At 37.9% G+C, this 19,383-nt stretch overlaps 1 protein-coding gene across 1 annotated transcript; it reads right to left on the bottom strand.

Moving 5' to 3' along the window:
* Positions 1-2,389: 2,389 nt before the first annotated feature.
* On the bottom strand, positions 2,390-18,874 carry slc7a9 (solute carrier family 7 member 9). Its single transcript, XM_061745130.1, has 13 exons — positions 18,741-18,874; positions 17,806-17,913; positions 11,294-11,441; positions 7,301-7,543; positions 6,824-6,949; positions 6,590-6,689; positions 5,240-5,284; positions 4,825-4,948; positions 4,483-4,586; positions 3,822-3,918; positions 3,505-3,654; positions 3,196-3,370; positions 2,390-3,077 (listed from the first exon to the last, which is right to left on the bottom strand). Exons 2-13 carry the CDS (start codon positions 17,902-17,904, stop codon positions 2,995-2,997), a joined length of 1,494 nt encoding a protein of 497 aa, XP_061601114.1. The 5' UTR covers positions 17,905-17,913; positions 18,741-18,874; the 3' UTR covers positions 2,390-2,994.
* Positions 18,875-19,383: the final 509 nt, after the last annotated feature.

Genomic DNA, 19,383 nt, shown 5'->3' on the forward strand with positions numbered 1-19,383 from the left:
TAATTATTATACTTAATTACAGCGAAGTTATAATAATGGATCATCTGCGTCAAGCATGGTTTGGAAGTCCTGAAGTCAAGATGGGAGACATGCCCAAGAGTGGTCCCAGAAAGTGGGCACATTTGTAATCTAATCTACATTTTGATTTGATTTGATTTTATTAGGATCCCCATTAGCTGATGTAGTTTACATCAACTACTCTTCCTGGGGTCCGATCAATAAAACAATAAAATAATATGATTAAAAAATAAGAATACATTTCAGAAATACACTAACAAACATCACAAAAGAAATGACATAGACAACATACAGTCTATAAAAGTAACAACAATTAACAAATCAGCGAATTTAACGAACATCACAAAAAGATTTACATAGACAACATACAGTCTATAAAAGTACCGGCCATTAGCAAATCAGCAAATTTAGCAATTCATTTAGCAAGCAAATAGCAGCAAAGCATAGTCTAAATAAATAAATCATTTTACCTTTTTTGAGCTATGTATTTCTTCACTTGTTTTTGAAACTGACCTTGCTCTGGGTTTTAGAAATGTAACCCGGAAGAGAATTCCATTCAGCAATAGCTCTGTAGAGCACTGTTTGTTGTTTGAAATTTGTTTTTGCTTTTGGAACACAGTATTTACCACTAACTGCATGTCTGGTGGGATATGAGTGTGTGTCAGCACTGAGTGTAAGTTGTTCACATAGACAATCAGGGATTTTCAGATGATAAATGTATCTCACAAAGGAGATTAGGGATGATTTTAACCTTGCATCTACTTTCAGCACATTTGACACTTATGGGTCAGTTACAGAAATTTAAAAGTGCTATGTGGGCCAGACATGTCCCAAAGATTGTGAACTGTGCCAGAATTGGGTTTCAGCATGTCTTGTTTGAGCCAGATATGGCTTAAATTTCATAAGCTAGTTTTGACATGGAACACGGCGAGTGTTGGGAGTTCATAGCATGGCCCAAACGAACTGTCTTGCCAAACAATTGGACATTGCAGTGGTCAACAAACTCCGGAAGAAAGCGGTGGCGATAGATGAAGCAACATCAAGAGGAAGGAATACAGGAAGGTTCGAAAACCCCAAAGGTTGAGAGAGAAAGTTGATAAGATGTGTAAAGCCGATCCGACAGACGTGCCAGTTGCAATGGAGCATTTGGTGGATATCCCTCCAACAGGTGGCCTGAGTGGGAAGTTTTCTAAAATGTCATGAAAAGTTTGATGGTGACAGTGCAGAACTTGCCATTGTAGTCTAAAACAGCCTTCTGCTGCCCCCTGCTGGACAAACGTAGTCACGTTACTGTATAGTGAAAACAACTTCATCATGCCTCACTGGCTCTGTGGTAAAGTTCTGCAGTTTATGTAATCAAGCAAGTGGTGTTGGTACTGGCTCTGTCTTTAGTTTGTTTGATCATCAATATATTATTGCAAATACATTTCTGAAGGTAATGAATCAGCTAATTTTTTTTAAACGTCACAGAATTAGTTTGTGTTTGAACAGACTTCAAAGCTGTGATTATCAGAGAAAGCAGCAGTACATCACAGACTGTTTCCTGCTTTCAGCAAAATGTCCTTATAGTATCCCCACAAGGAACTTTGAGAACACTCGTCATGTTTATTTGATACACACGAAACCTTGAAACCTCAAAGCGCTTAGAAAGACATTCAACTTGATAATCATCATTGTCTGCATCCCTAATAATGACTGATTTTGCAGTTGCCTGATGTCAGACATGACCAGTTACAGTCCTTGACATGCATTTGCAATAAGAGCAATAACCAGTTACCAACAGTTAATGAAACCCAAATAAAATGTATATTTATTGATGTATTGAGTGGTTACCACAGCAGATCATTGTATGGCAGTCTGTATATTGATTTGACATAGGTTTTATGTCAGATGTCCAGACGTCCCAGCCTTCCTCATTTATCCTGGCCTGGAACTGGCACTATGAGACAAATGATTTGTGGCCCGTAGTGGCTGGGATAGGCCTCCCCTTTAAAAGCAGTGGCTGTTGACACCACATTTAAAGAGTGTAGCTGTGGAGTAATCGTAGCAACACTACCCAAATCAGCCTTGGGCAGGACTCTGAACCCTAATTTGTCTCATTCCAAAAAGCCAGCCAGGCTCTAAGGGTTCACAAGGCTGGATAAATGGGATGGCTGTGTCAGGAAGGGAATCCAATGTAAAACCTATACCAAATCAATATGAGGAGCATGATGATCTGATGTGGTGACCTCCAAACGGTAAAGCCGAGGGAAGTTGTTTTCACTTGCACGTAGCTTTGACCACTTGAGCACAACAGAATTTAAAATGTGAGAGAAAGTATTTGCAGTGTTTTTCAAAAGAAATGTGACTTAAGTAGCGATTGCAAACCATCTTTGTGCTAAAAAAAAGTAATATCTTTAATAAACACCCCCCCAGAAAACAGTACATTACTTCAGTATACTGAGACTCAGTGGGAAGAAACACATGTTACAATATGCAACTTTCTTTCTAACAATATTGTTACAATATGTGCATACACCATGAAAGGATCTCTGTTGTTTCGATGTCTATCCTCAGGAGAAACATTTTAAAAAAAAAACATCTCCACATCATTTTGCATGATCTTCTAAGCCTTCCTTAATGCATTTTAAAAGTGTTTACCACATCCCTTAGCTCCTTTACTCCATATTCATGCATAGCTAAAGCAAGCTGTGTTTGATAAGTGAAAGATGTTTTACAATCTGATTCCATTAAAATATGATTAAAGTGATTGCCTACAGTATGTGATACACATTTTCACAGAGATGCTATAAACAGAATCTTAAAATAAGAAAATCATACCCTCATCACAGAGATACATGACTTTTCTTAGCCTTGTCCACAGATTTCAGGTGATTTTTAGCTCATCGTGGTACAGGTTCCTGAACATGCACGCTGTTTTATTCATGCAGCTTTTCGAAGGAGAGCCCCACCTCAGCACACCATATTCCCATCCTTTCACAACTTTTGATCATCTTCTTCCACAGTTTCCTCTGGGGGAGCTACTTCCAACAACAGCTGGAGATGCATGGTGATGGGTCCTACAGAGGAACGGGGGCCAAAGATCACATCAGCATCAGCACTAGGTGTTTAGCTCTCTTGTTATCACAGCTATAAGAATCAGGCAAATAATGACTCCTTAGACAAATGTGAACATACTCATGAGTCTGTGAATCCAGCTGACTTTCAGGTGGACACAGGGGTAGTAAATAAGGAGTCCGCTCAAGATGAAGATAGCGCAGTAAAGATATTCCAGCTTTGGCTTGTCAATGATCGGGGCTAGGACGAGATAGCAAGACACCAGGACCATCAGGCCAGGGATGACAATCGGCACCTTCAGACAATCAAACCAACACACACACACAAGTGTTTATCACAGCTCATAAACATTATTGACATCCCCGGATCACCACTTGATATCACTTGTGCAGCAAGACAACAGGCAAATGCTCGATCAGTGAATCTCACCTTTACAGGTCTATGGAGTTCTTTCCTGGTGAAACGCATCACTATGAGAGCCAGGGCTGTCAGCCCGTAGAACCCCCACTGGGCAAAACTGAAGTAGTTAATGAGGGTGTTTATGTCTGCCGGCAGGATGTAGCAAAGAGACAACATACCCTGAAACAAAGGGAAATCACAAAGTTGGACTTGCACGAACGAACGAAGATCAAATTTGTTTAATCACAAATTCTATTTAATTTGTGCAAGTCCAACTTTGTGATTTGTGAACACAAGTAAACACAAAACAGGTACACAAGGGAACGTTTCACATGCGTTGTACTCACACCGAACATGAGAGCCGGCAAGGGAGTGTAGCGCTTCACACTGATAAAGGATAAGATTTTCACCATGTGACCTTCTCTGCCAGATACATAAATCAGTCTAGAAAAAGAAAAAACGGTGAACAATTTTTCATTTCTTTTACAGTTTTGTATATCTTCCCTTCTACCACTGAAAGTCTTTCAATGTTCTCTCACACAAATATAGGCATCATGCAGTTCTGCACACACAGGATGAGATGTATTTTCTTTTAGGAAATGTACAGGACTGTCTCAGAAAATAAGAATATTGTGATCAAGTTCTTTATTTTCTGTAATGCAATTAAAAAAACAAAAATGTCATACATTCTGGATTCATTACAAATCAAGTGAAATATTGCAAGCCTTTTATTATTTTAATATTGCTGATTATGGTTTACAGTTTAAGATTAAGATTCCCAGAATATTCTAATTTTTTTAGTTAGGATATTTGAGTTTTCTTAAACTGTAAGCCATGATCAGCAATGTTAAAATAATAAAAGGCTTGCAATATTTCAGTTGATTTGTAATGAATCCAGAATGTATGACATTTTTTTTTTTTTTTAATTGCATTACAGAAAATCACAATATTCTAATTTTCTGAGACAGTCCTGTATGTTATGTTTAATGTGTGAACAGGCTGTTTTACCTTCCAGCGGTGAAGCAGCTTCCGTTAGCAGAGCCAAATGTTGAGAAGATAACAAAAAGAGGAACAATCCAAGACATAGGGTAAAGGACTCTGTCCCCAAAAGTCTATGGAGGCACAAACAAATCCTTCAGAAAGACAAGGGAGTGGAATAAACGGGCTGTTACTGAGATTAAAGCTAAAGCTAAAGCTTAGAATCCTACATGTGGAATTATCAATGTTTTTTTTTTATTATTGTCATTAATGTATCTTAATATTTCATGTTATGCCACCTTATCCAGTTATGACTCTATTTTTCAGTCAGTGACTCTGTGGTCGTCCATGACGACGCTCAGCTCTCCTTACCACAGCAACAGCTGGAGACAACAGCAGGTCGGTCGTGGTCATTGCGGTGAAGTAAGCGATATTGACCATCACGTAGCATACAGTGACCAAAGGGATCCCGATGAGGATGGCCAGAGGCAAGTTTCTGAGATTAATTGACAAATTATAAAACTTGAAGATTTTTTTTGAATGCACATTTTAACAGGATTCAACACTGATGCAAAATCTCTTCTCTAAATCTTTTTTGTTCAGTCAAGATTAACTGCACATTTTAGCAGTGTACGTTCTTGTTAGATTTGCAGCGTTTGTATAATCTATTTGAATATTTAGAATTTTTTAAATGTTATTAACTAATTTTGGACTTGACAACTGCATGTATACTATACGTATTTCTAAAGTAATTTTTTAAACACAAGGACTTTTACAAAGTTCCCACCTGTATGGATTTTTCAGCTCCTCAGTGATGAAATTCAGTTGATTCCTGGGAAAATAGTAGGATAACATACAATGAATGTAGGTCATGTTGTGGGTTATGATGAACTGATCATTGTCCGCACTGAATTGCTTTGAGCCCAAAAAGGCCCCAGTTTAACGAGCCTTATCAGAAACCTAAAAGGAACACAGATGTCTTAATTATCTGTGCAATTTTGATGTGATTTATTTTGATAAACTCATTCAAAACTTTGGTAAGTCCAATCAAGGAAGCTTTGAAATGTTAAACTGCTAGACTTCGTCTGCCTGTCAGTTTTTCGCTGAGCAGTTTTCGCTGAGCAGTGTCTGTCACTTCATCGTGATAATCACTGTTTTCATTGTTAAACAGGAAGTTGTCCTAGTTTTCATGTTTGGGAAGTACCACCCCCTGAAAACACGCCACGTACAGACCAATAACGAGCTACAGCCAGTGAATCACAGCAGGGAGTCGGGTCCTGTCCTCATTTCAGCTCCAGCTCTTTGTGGTTGTTGTTTTGGTATAACTACTGACTAGGTTAGTTTACAATGACTGTACAGTAATGCCAGTTAGAATAACAGGTCGGCAGGAGCTAAGTCGAGCTACAACATCGAGTTTGTGGAAACTAAAGTATTGCCTGAAAAACTGGCTCCAAATTGAATCTTTAGAAAAACCTGTGGGTGAAATCGCAGAGGGTTTGTCCAATAAAACGATATGGCCCAAGTAGTTTACACATTAAAACTGAGTTTACAGCAGGTTCTGGAAAAGTACCATGGTAATCATATCTTACTGATGCCTAACATGGCCTTGTAGATCTAATCTCCTCTCAGACTGGAGCATGCAATTATTGATTATGTCCAATTCTCTGTCAGGTCATAAGAACCTATAAGTGACTAGAAAGAATATTGACCCCCATAACATGTAACATGTGATTTCCTTTTCTTACAGGACCTATGACATGTTATGTATCATTCCTTGGTGTATCATAAATATGAGTGCAGGTCTGATGACGTCTATGTGGTTGTACTAATGAAGCTCAAGTGCTTTATGAGATGGAGGTAACAATTGTTAAAGAATAAAAATATCTGTGAGAGAAATGCACCGTGAATTGAAAAAGGAAGCACTGAAATTGAAAGTAATCTGAAAGATGTATGAAATCAAGTCAAAGCTTGTCAAATGTAATCGTCCCAATGAGATCTCTTTCCTCTGGAGATAGAGAAGGAACGATGCTCCTGCAGGGTGAAAATGAGTCAACCACTTGCAGTGTGATGAGAAATGTGATCATCCTACACAGTCTCTGCAAAAAAACAGTTTAGTGAAGTTAGTGTTACTTGTTACCATCCGTCGTAAGCCCAGAGTCCATTATAAAGTGCAAGTCCAATTGCTCCAACAGACGTTGTTGATCCTTCAAAACTATTTGATAAGTTCTCAGTGTTTCCTGGACACCAGAACAAGATAGCAAAAACAAATCAAATCATTATTATTAATTACCGTACTGACTTGTCATAGGAGAGGTGTTTTGGAAGCAAAGTGTGTGAAAACATGAACATTGGGAAGCATAAGATGACTCACCATGTGCCAAAAGAACAATGCCAGCTACCACAATGATGAGGATGATGAGAAGTTTGGCTCCCGTGAAGAAGTTCTGCACATAACTTGCCAGTTTGACACTCAAACAGTTGACGGTGACGATTGTCACTACGAATGAGCAGGACGTTTTTTTGTAATAGATATGACAGCATTCTTGCACAGACAGTTGTATTAATTTCCCTTCAAAAATAAGATACTATTTGTAAATCTGTTGGGTTTCATTAACAACAGCCACTATATGAACATCTTCAGTCATCACTGAAGTCAATTTGAACTGCATTCCCTCTCACCCTACCGTGTGGCTCTTTTACTCTTGAGTAACATCCATAAAGTTATTCATTTCTTTATTCAAAACTACTCATTCAACAATTTTTGAACAATTAACAAGTCTGACAGCATTTTCAATACAAAAAAATAAGACAAAAAGTTGCAGTTTATTGTTTATAAGCCTTTACTTACTTATAGCTACTGCTGACAGACTCTTGACAACCACAATGGGAGGACTGCAGCCGGGGTAGAAAGGAGCACAGGCGTATTCTGCAAGGCTGAGAGTTATGATGGCAAAGGCGGAGGGCTTCAGCACCATGACGGTGGTCCAGGAGTAGAGATAGGCCACAATGGGGCCAAAAGCCTCTTTTAAGTAGGAGTATTCCCCACCCGATTTGGTGATCATGGTACCAAGTTCGGCGTAGCACAGTGCTCCTGCGCAGTCAAGCATGCAATCAAACACAAGCAGAAAGAAAGAACATGAGAGAAGAAGGGGCTTGTGAAACAAACGAAAAGCTTAAACCTTTATGATTTATGACACTTCTCTAGTTATTCTTAAAATCAGAACCGATCATTAACCACCATCCCACAGCACGCTCACTCCATGGCAGTGATGTGAATGAATGAAAATGTTCTTTTGTCTGACATGTTTGAAACATTTTCCTTATATGAAATAAACACAAATGAATAATAGCTAACAACAACAAAGAGCATATGTACATATACATGCATACCTATTTGCTTATGACGTACCTACACATATATCCATACATGTACATACATATATACAAGCACATTACATATCCACATACATATGTACACTACACATGCTTACACTTACATACATGCATGTATCTGTACACACATATGTTAGAAAAGGGATTACTGTGTGTTTATCAAAGTGTTTATCAAAATAATAATCAATGTACCCATCCTTTTGTTTCTTTTCTTTATGACATCATTCCATTACCCGAGAACAAGTCTGTACTTATCCATCATCATGTACTGTATTTATACTTTTTTTTTTAAAATTCAACACATTTTTGCTATATTTTAATTCTTCCGGTAATGCATTCCATAACCTCACGCCACAGACAGAAATGCAGATTGTAGATTTATCAGTAAATAGTTCGGCCAACCTGATCTCACAAAAATCTGTGAAATGTCCACGACCTCTCACCACTATTTTCCGTGGCACTAACACCACTAACCCTAACGTATACAAACGTTTTAAAAAACATATATCAATTGAATATATCTATTATGTAGTGCATCTGAAATAGTAACTACATTTTATAGAGATGATGTATGTTAAGGAATTGTTAATATGTTTGTTTATTTAGGATACTTTATTTAACATCATGTAACTGACTGAAGTATTCACAGTGATTCAATATAAGTTGTAAATGTACCTGTACATGTGTACGGTTTATTTTAATATTTACCGTTCAAAAGCACAATATATTTAACGGTTTACTTCCACATCCATAGCAACAGTAATCAATGACTACACATCCGCGTTCCATAAATTTAAATGTTAAATAAAGTTTATAAATAAAAAAAAAAACACATCCGCGATCGGGGCACTCGTCACGTGATCAGGATCTCTGCTCGTCACTCTATGACGTAGAGGGAACGCCCAGAGAATTCCCTGTGTTTGACGGAATGGTTAAAACAATTAATTTAAATATCGCCTGTCTCCACTCCCTGGTTCAAAATCAATTAAAAATGATATTTTGTGACTGGACGACGCTCTGGTTAAGGTCTTGTTAGGTTAGGCATCACTTATGATTGGTTAGAAGTAGGAAACGCTTGTGTTTTTTGCTAAAAATTTCACATCACTTACGCCACCTCCATCGTCATGGCGACAGCAAACAACATGGTTAAATACTCGAATTTAAGTTAAATACTAGAAAACACAGTTAAATACTCACCGTCAAAATACTGTTAAAAATCATCAAAACACCATTAAAACACTGTTGAAACAGCGTTAAAAACATGCTTTTACAAACTGACAGTAACAAACAGTGCGTGTCAAAAACTCATAACTTAGCCACTATAATAAAGAATAATATATAAATAATAATAATGTAATAATCCGTGTATATATCACGACAACAGAGTCCATTGACTTCGCATAGGTACAATATCCGTGGTGCTCACACGGAATTATACCATTTCCGTGTTGGTGCCACGGAAAATAGTGGTGAGAGGTCGTGGACATTTCACGGATTTTTGTGAGATCAGGTTGAGTTCGGCAGACAGAACAATTAAAACAAGGACAAACAGTTTCAAAAACAGTTTTGATCCACCTGCAGTCACCATACTCAAAACTGAAAAACATATCTAATGTACCAATGTTTGTACCAGAATGTACACGTGATGGTGAGCAATGGCTGTATGTTTGTTTTATACCTGTTTTATAGCTACTTTTATTGTATGTCTCTGGATTGATTTACAGATTGGGTGGCAGCTTTTAGTCTCATCATACTTGTTACAATGACGATAAAGACATTAAATTCATTTTTTGGTATAGGAAGTCCTTATTTTTCTACCTGCCTCCACCTCCTGTTGTCCTGTAATAACAAGTGCATTTGTTCAGCAGATTTTATGTCCAATCTACTCCAATGTCTATTATTTCTAAAAGTATTTCACATTATTTCCCCAGAAATGTTCATATCCATTCTAACCCTGAACTTGTATATTTTATAATAAAAAATCAGAAAAAATTTAATGCCAGAGTGAACTGTGTAAACTCAGCCTAATGATTTGTTGTCCCCCCCTTAATTAGTGAGAACTGTATCTGTGTTTGTAACGTGTCATGAGTCTGCACTCGTCAAACTCCCGTACAAAGATTTACCGCAGCAGCACTGACAGCTAACAGAGCTACCACTGTTTGACCCAGACTAACATTTATTCTTACAGCGAATACCAACCACTCTACATTATCCAGCTCTCTTGTTTACAAAGGTTCAATATTTTTAAAGTTGTTATTCTATTTTTACCAATATCTTATCTGTATCGATATGTTATCTCTTTATCATTGTGTCTCTTTGTCAAAATGCTGTTGGTCTTCCTTTCTGGGAGGAACCAAACAAAGTTTCATTGCAGAACTATGATCATTATCAAAGCAGGGCTTTTCTATGTGATGAAATGGTGGACTTTGTATTTTCCTGATAAAATGATAAAACAACACAGTGCCATTCAAAACTAAAAGGACACAGTGGTTCAAGGAAAGAGTTTTCCTGTTTGTATTTCAAATGCATAATTTGGTAAGCTTAAGAGAGCAGAAGAAAACACGGCTCGATGTTTTGAGGTATTTTTAAGGGTTATTCATAGACAATGTGGCTGCATCAAAATGTAAAGGAAGTGTGATTTTCATATATCTTCTTCTACAGCCCATATTTACATCTTTAAAGGATTCATAGAATCTGGACGAATTAAATGGAAAGAATCTGTGACGTCCAATCCCTCACACATCATTACATCATCGTTATATCAGTTGACATCAGTAACTGATATAACCAGATGGGCAAAATTATTAATTTGCTAAAATCTTCAAGTGTTACAAGTCAAAGCTGCATTCACAAATCCCACTCAAAACTTGTGCAAAGAGAAACCTTATCTTATAAACTTATAAAGAGACAGAGTTGAATGCCTCTTGGCTTGGAGGCATCTAGGAGGAGCAATCACAAAGCAGAAACATGACTTAAGAAGAAGAAGAAGAAGAAGAATAAGAAGAAATAATTGGCAGGTTTCGGGGGAGTGGTTTTGAAACCCATTTTTCTTCGTACAGGGCAATACGTTGTTGCTCAGGTTAGTGCTGGGAACATGAACTGATGATGCCTTATAGATGGAAAGTGAAATGTCAAGAATCGATAAAATAGAGGTCTGGTTGTCATTTTAGAGATAAACAAAATGAAATTGACTAGCAAAAATAAATGAAATATCTTTTGTTCGTATGATCTGAAATGACCAAAAATAGTGATTTAATAGTGAGAGCAGTGTCACCAACATTACAGTATACTGTCTGTGGTTTTTGGTCCATCGCTCGTCGTGCCATTTCAAGGCTCCATAGAAACTCTTGAATTCACACTAACTGGATGGCTGTTTGTTATTTTTTGTCGACCACCATTCATTTGAGATTAGACCCCACTCTTTTGCAGTTTAAAAGTCTGGTCTCACCCAGAGTAGCCAACACTCCACAGGCAGTCCAGATGAGGAGGCAGGGTCCCACTGCGCCGGAGTACAGCAAAACAGACTTTGGAGAGATGAAGATACCCGAACCAATCATAGTCCCCACGATCATGCAAATGCCGCTCACCAGTCCAATCTGAGCAAACAAAAATAAAAATAAAAACAGGTTTATGTTATTCCATACAGATTTTAGAATAAAGCCAGCAGCTGTTTTCAGGAAGCTTTAACTTTGATATGGTCTTTGAACTGTTACAGTAGGGCTGCACGATTCTGGACAAAATGAGAATCACGATTTTTTTGCTTAGAATTGAGATCACGATTCTCTCACGATTTTTTTCCAATATGAAATTTATTGCACTTATTACTTTTACTTTGCAACAGCTGAACAAAAATATAATAACAATAAACATCTCTTGTCTTCTTTACACAAACCTTTGAATAATTAAAACAATAATAACAATTTTGAACAATATTTGTTCCCCCCTGAGTTGAACACCCTTTCAGAAAGGGGACTTGTAACAGATCCTGTAGTTCTGAGGCAACAAATTATTCCTCTGGCTGCTTTTTGCTGTAACCGCTGACATTGAACATAAAAACAATAAACATCTCTCTTGTCTTTAAATAATTTTAACAATAACAATTTTAACAATATTTATGTGCAATATGTGTCAGGTGATGAGAAAGGTAGATGTTTCTCCAAATGTAATCCACAATCATTAACAAAATATAACAAACATGACAACATGATAGTTGACCATGACAGGACTACAACAACCTAGAACATAGGCCTAGTCCTTTTTTTATGCAGCCATCTTTTAAAAAAAAAAAAAAAAAAAAATTTAAATCGTCGTCATTTGGAAATGAGATCGCGTTCAAGCATGAATCGAGATCGCGATTTTTTAACGATTAATCGTGCAGCCCTATGTTACAGTGTCACTTTTTGCCATTCATTTTGATTTCTTTTTTTATTTCATTTTTTTTGTTTTTTGTGCTTCATGCACATTTTTGAAATATGGACATTCATAACCAAAGAACTGAGTGGGCAACCCCCCCAGAAAGAAGTCCCTGATCAGTCAAGTCACCCATCTGTTCTCAAGACGAATAAAGACAGAGACTCCTCCAGAAACAGTTTGAAGAACTTGATGTTATTGACAATAATTTGTTACCGCTCCAAGTAAACAAACACCATCATACGTGAACGTTCATTCATCTCCTATATGCACGTAAATCCGGATCGGGAACACAGGAGCTGTTGGAGCATATTCCAACCCATTGAGATTCACACCCTGATCAGGATGCCAGTCTATGTTAAGTACGTTATGTTGTTTCATTTTTAATTTTTCCAAGTTATCAAAAGTTTTCAGTTTGTTACATAGAAATATTGACAAGGCGCGGGATAGCAAGTGCTAAAGTGGCCTGTCCAATTCTTGCCATGTTAAGAGTTTTTGTTCTTCCTTGATCAAGTGAGTGAGTGTCTTTGGATTTGACTCTGAACTCAAAAATGTACTTGGTTCCTTGCATGGCTGCTCTGTTGTGCAAAGGAGTTTACAGTGTGTTGTAAAGTACTTTTAGTGCCACTAGTCCATTAAATGCCAAATAAAAGTGGAGACCTTTGGGTTTGTTTGTAATTTACTTTTTTTTTCATCCAGGTTAAAAGTATGGTTCCGTGTTTAAATTGTTTAACCTTCTGTTGTCCTCTGGGCACAATGACCCACCATTGTGTTGAAACCCCCCCCCAAAATTATATTTTTTTAACTTAAAATGTAACTTCCCCCGCTAGGGCAAGTAGGAGGAAGAGATGTCAGTTCTCCCCTCAAAAGAAGGACTATACTGTGTGCTGCAGATGTAATAAATATATCTGCAAAGGCTGTGCACTTGCATACTGCCCTATATGTGCTAATTAGTTGAATGGGATATGTTATATTTCTTTTTTTTTATTGTATATTATCTAAAATTGTTCACTGGAGAAAAAAAAAAAAACTGAGTTATTGGGGTGAATAAAAATGCATTCAAAACTCCTTTTTGCACATTTTTTTCTTTACCTATAGAAATACAAATGAAGAGGGAAAACTTAAGCATTCACGCATTTTGTGATGAATGACAAGTTGTTTCTTCAAGCAAGATTAAATTTGGTGTTTAAAATTCAATTAAGGCTCTTTTAATGGGGGTTTACTGAAGACCGGTCATTTTGACCCAGAGGACACGGGGTGTATTCAGAAAATGAGGACAATAGGAGGGTTAAAAGCCTTTACAGAACCAGCTCTATACAAACAGGTCCCAGTATTCCGTTGTCCTGCGTCTCATTCAACAAATTGGGTCAAAAGAGAGATGATTTGGAGCGACTTTTGTGATCCCACAGTTTTCTGACAGCTACCCTTTCATATCTCTATTTTTTGTTTATGTGATCTTATCATCCACCCAGTGAAAGCTCTCAGCTCGTCACATGGTGACATCAGATCAGGGCTTATCGTCCATGCTTATCATAGATTGTGATCCATCACAGCCTGCAGGATAGTGAAATGCCATCCCATATAGTAATGGCGTCTGCATGGACATGTGTGATTGGTGCATGATGGGGCTCTGAAAGGAGTTTTATTTGTTCAGTTTGAACACCTCAGCACAGAGAGGCAACATACTCATCGATTTTCAGGTAGATTGTGACTAGTAACAAGTAAGGGACGATGATTATCATGAAAAGCGTATTTAAGAGGGGCCTCTGAGATTCTCAGAGGTAAAGATGGTCAGGTAGATGATCTGCATCTTTGAATTGAGACACAATTTCAGAATAATGTTCCTCAGTGTGAAATTGAGTGTCTCATCATGTACAGTAAATAATATCATTAAAAGCGACCGCAAATGTGAGATCTCTGTGTGCAAAAAACAGTTTCAGGTTTGGAGAGAGAAGAGAAGTTTTCCTCCGTTTAGAAGTTTGAATGACAGTTCTACGTGCAAGTATGAGAAAGGTAAGTGACTCAGAAGAAAGGTGAATTTTTTTTTTTTTTTAACCTCCTTCCACCCACAGTGTGACATTCTGCCCCATACACATATATATGTGGATTAAAGCTAAATTGTACAAAAAAGTGACAACTAAACCTGATGTCTGTGGAGATTCATTTATCCAGGTAGAAAGTTCTTCTAAAAAGGATTTTATTTTAAAAACACTGGACTTAAAACATACTCAAAAACACAAGACGGTGTTTCGGTGTTCATCCAAACACCTTCATCAGTTATTTGGTCCACAGGAAGTAGCTCTGGCAGTTATAGACACAAAGGAGTCACATGACTGCCCTAAACTAACTAAACCTGATAAAAAAAAAAGTAAAGGCAAAGTGAACAACTGTCCTGTGGTCAGATGAATCAAAATTTGAAATTCATTTTAGAAACAATGGCTCCGCTGTAAAGAGGAGGGGGACCAATGGCCTTGTTATCAGCGCTCACTTCAAACGCCTTTATCTCTTTTGGTTTGGAGGGTATTACGGCCTACTGAATAAGCAGCTTCCACATCTGAGAAGGAGCTACAAATGGTGAAAGGTGACATGCTTCCATCCAGACAATGACTTTTTCAGGGAAGGTGCTGCGTCTCCCATCAAGACAATGTTAAACTGATCATCCATCACAAAAGCACGGTTTGTTAGTAGGAGTCTTGTTACTCAACTGACCTGAGCAGTCACCTTTAATCAACTGAACACATTTGGTGAATCATGAAACAAAGTATAGAGCAACAAAGACCCAGGGCTGTTCAGCAGCTCAGACCTCCTGACGGACAAAAACAGGACAACGTTCATCTCCCAAAATTCCAACCACTGGTGCCTTTGGTTCCCGATTTAAAACCATTTGATATGTTTCTTATGTTCTACTGTTAGTGAAACATGGGGTTGGGACGTTTAAAAACCCTTTTTTCTGTTTTTATTCACATTTTACAGGGTAACTATTTTTGAAATGGAGATTGTACAAAAAACATTGTGTAAGCTTATTATTTTTTGTGCAGTTGTTCAATTTACAGACCGAGCATTTCAAAACTGTCCTTGAATATGCTTGCAAAATGAAATCAGATTCAGATTCAGATTACTTTATTAATCCCTTTGAGAGGTTCCCTCGGTAAATTGACAATTACCCTTAAGCCCAAAAAATGAATGTGCCACAGTCCAGCTGTATTTGTCTTGCCACTCTTGAACAATCCACGTATAAATGTTCAGTTCCTCCAATGACCACTAGGGGCTGGCTTTACAAATATTTGCATAATTAGGGGCATGGATAAAGGCTAGATGTCATCATGTTAAATTCCTTGGTGCTTAGTGCTGTCTTGACTTGACCTGAGTAGTGAATGAAGATGTGACACTTCCTAACCATTCTTAGTTTAGACATGTGTTCTGTTGTCCTTTTGATTGGACTAACAGACCACCAGTGATGGGCGGAAACGCGTTAGAAGTAACGCGTTACTGTAATCCGATTACTTTTTTCAAGTAACAAGTAGGGATTACAATTGCAAAAACAGTAATTAGATTACCTTTACTTTTCTGAAAGAAGGCTGCGTTACTGCGTTACTAAATGCAGTATTTGTCTTGTGAAAATATCTCATGACTTTGTGCCGCTCATACTGACGTATGAGCGGCACAAAGTCAGTGGTAAACCAGAGACGACATGAAGTGCGAGAGAGAGCAGGAGCATGCAGCGTTTAACGCCTGGAATTAAAGACATTATTTTGAGTTTGACTCGGTCAAAAGTGATAAAAACATTTTTGTCCGCTGTAAAGTCTGTGTGAGAGGAAAGCTCGTTGCGAGACCCCCGGATTCCTCCTCCCCCACTGGGGCTGCAGCGCCGTCTGCCTCATCAGACTCCACCTCTGCTGCTAAACAGGTGAAACTAGATGTAAGACCAACGGGACTTAGTGCAGCTGAATTGAAGAAGCTTGTTGCAGGTTATATTGTAGTTCAAGTCAGAGAGAGCTGTATTTTGCCCGACGCAATGTGCATAAATTTAAGACTGAAAATAATAAAAACAAGTTAAAAAATAGACCGTTTCATTTACTTATTGTCATTTAATTTTATATGGTGGAATATGCACAAAGAATAGAATTAAACTGAAAGTTCTATTGTTTTATATTGTTCCAGTAAAGTGTATTCAGGTTGTGCATCATGTTTGTGAAAAGTAACTAAGTAAAGTAACTAGTAATGTAACTAACTACTTTTGAAAATAAGTAATCAGTAAAGTAACAGGATTACTTTTTTGGTTCAGTAATCAGTAATCAGTAACTAATTACTTTTTCAAAGTAACTTGACCAACACTGCAGACCACTACAACCAGCTCCTCACAGGTCGGCCCGGAAGGATCCGAAGGTGAGCCTTAGCTAAGCAGCAGACAGAAGCCACCTCTGCCCGCGGACAAAGACGGCCATGGCTGAGCAAACCTGGTTACGGCTCCGTCAGTACTCATTTTGGATGTTGTTTTGGAAGTGACATCTGAAATTAGGTTGAATGGACAAATTTGATCAGAATGACCGTAAGGTGCAGGATGAGCTAAACTAACTTGTGGTAGGTGAGGTAAAGTGGGTGTATTCCACTTCAGCCTCCAGCCCTGTTCATTCCAGCCATTTGCCCCTTTTTTGGATTAACTGGGGTTAAGCAGTGTCAGCTAATGCCAATATGGTGCATGTAGAGGTCAAGGGAAAAATGCGTGAAACCCACCCTTCTAAAAAACTCCAGACAAATTCATGAACCATGGCCTCTTTTGAAAGTATCTACTTATTTATCTATTTATTTTATAGATAGTTCTTCCAGCGGCAATATTTTATTTGCTGCTTATTGGTTAGAAATACGTGTGTTATCCCTGTTTTTGTATTAGCTCATTCACGTATCACTAATGTTTTATGTACAGCAGTAGCCTGTATCTCATGTCTCTTTAAAGTGTGCAGATTTATTAAAGGTCAATTTGACCGGCAGCATTAAGATTAAATCAACAATACCCTCATTCCCGTGCCTTTCTTTGAAAAGTTCTTATCCTTTCACAGGCATGGACAAAAATTGGAAAAACTAAAGGGATAAGGAGGAGAGACACTCGGATATAACTTCATTTTGAGTGCTGGTACTGTAAAAGTGCACGATGCAGAAGGGATTTCTTTTACAAGCTGTTTTGATGCTGGTATGAAAGACTGATCTATATTTGTTCAGTATAAGCTTTCTTTTTCAGTGTTTCTGTTTGTGCAATTTGTCGCTGGGGGTATGTATGAATGTATGCATGTGATAACAGAACTACTTCTCAGGACCCTCTCCGTTCCTCTGAATTTATCTGAGGACTCAGAGCTTAAATTGCTGAGACAGCACCACTGAGTGGACGATTGCAGGGATAATTTGCAGAGACACATGTTGTGGTACTGGCTGGTACTCAGCTCCAGCACTCCTTGCTCCAAAAAGGTACAAATGAGGGGGTTCTATGATGAGAAAAACTAATGGGACTCTTTCTCAGGGACCCACCAGGACACGCTTGCAGAGACGCACACTCACCTCTTTTTGAAGCATTGTGGCCTTCACATTCTGCTTGTGCTTGGTATGGTCTGCAGAACCATTACGCGACTCCCTCTTCCTGAGGCTGTGCGTTTCCATTTCAGTCGGCTTGAATAAACAAAATGTTATCAGTCGCGTTAACTTTTACGGTGTCATCTATAATGTCACTTTTACAAGCCGTTTCACAAGTCAAAAGTTTAAAGATAAAACTCTGCCTTACTACTTACAATAAAAAACAATAAAAATCTCACTAAACAATGAGGCTAACTCAAGAAAAACAACTTAGTAAAAGGCTGCCCAGGAGAAATGTATTTACATTGGTAATCCTCTAATCCTGCTCGTTTTAATACTTTGAAAGGCACAGATTTAGAATTCATACACCTTCTAGGAACCATTGTTTATTTAAACCATTTAAGGCTATTCCGCTAACGTGAGATTTTACTTATTTAGTATATACATACATTTAATTCAACAGGTGTATTTCGATTCTGAAGTATCTCTGCATTAAAAACTGAAGACTAAGCAGTTGTTGTCAATAGTAGCTGGACTGGAAGAGTATTTTCTTCAATGACAAAAGCTCCCATCTGTGGTCGTTTATCCAAATAAATGTCTTACTTACACTGAAAGACTCTACATGCATCTAATGCTATCATCCACCCTCTTGTCCTGTTCTGTAAATCTGTGAATATTATAAATCTTTTCTTCACTGGTTCATAGAAATCCAATTTAATAGGTCTGAAACAAAAAGCGTGCTGAAAACAAAGACTTATCCACTACTTTTACTCACCACGCTAATGTTCAACTTCACAAAGTGTTAATGAATAATCAAACAAGCATCCAACTTTTCAAAAAGGTTGTGAACATTGACAAAATTGACAAACTACATGTAAGAGCACATAATGTGACCTGTGATGACAAGTAAATTTGTCACTTACGTATAAAGTACGTTTTAGATAATCCACCTCAGTGATACTCCATAAACTTTGAATGTAGAGGGAAAAAGGAAAGAAGAAAAAGTACCCCGGCACCGTTATGTGATGCTGAACTAAGTTGAGAGAATGATTGCTGGAATGTCCAATGCAAATGAAAACCTGGGGCTCCATAAGACTGAGAGCACTCGCCTGGTGGGAGGTTCCCAACTCTGATTGGACATCCTGGATGAATGAAAAAGGGGATGGGTAAATGCAAGGCTTCAAGGTTAATGAAATGCACCTATCAGACCACAAGTGCAAAACATCAAGGAGAAAAAAATTAGTAAAACGCAACTATTTTGAGACACACTGCATGCACGAGTCATGAAATTTTGATACAAGAGTTTTAACAGTTTTACTCTGACTCAAGGAGAGTAACAACAATTGAGAGAGAAAGTGTAGTGAAGTTAAAATGTGAGAAAATCATTTGATTTGATGAACACGGCATGGTTTCTTAGCCATATTTTGATACATTTATCTCAGTTGCTCAGTTGCAGTCCTGCGAAACCATGAGGATAGAATAGTGGACTGCAAAGCAAAGGCAGCGAGGCAGTGCTTAACTAACCCTACTACATTCACAATGCTTCTTTGATAAAGATACACGACA

Source organism: Cololabis saira, chromosome 2 (genome assembly GCF_033807715.1).
Source record: "Cololabis saira isolate AMF1-May2022 chromosome 2, fColSai1.1, whole genome shotgun sequence".
Lineage (NCBI taxonomy): Eukaryota > Metazoa > Chordata > Actinopteri > Beloniformes > Belonidae > Cololabis > Cololabis saira.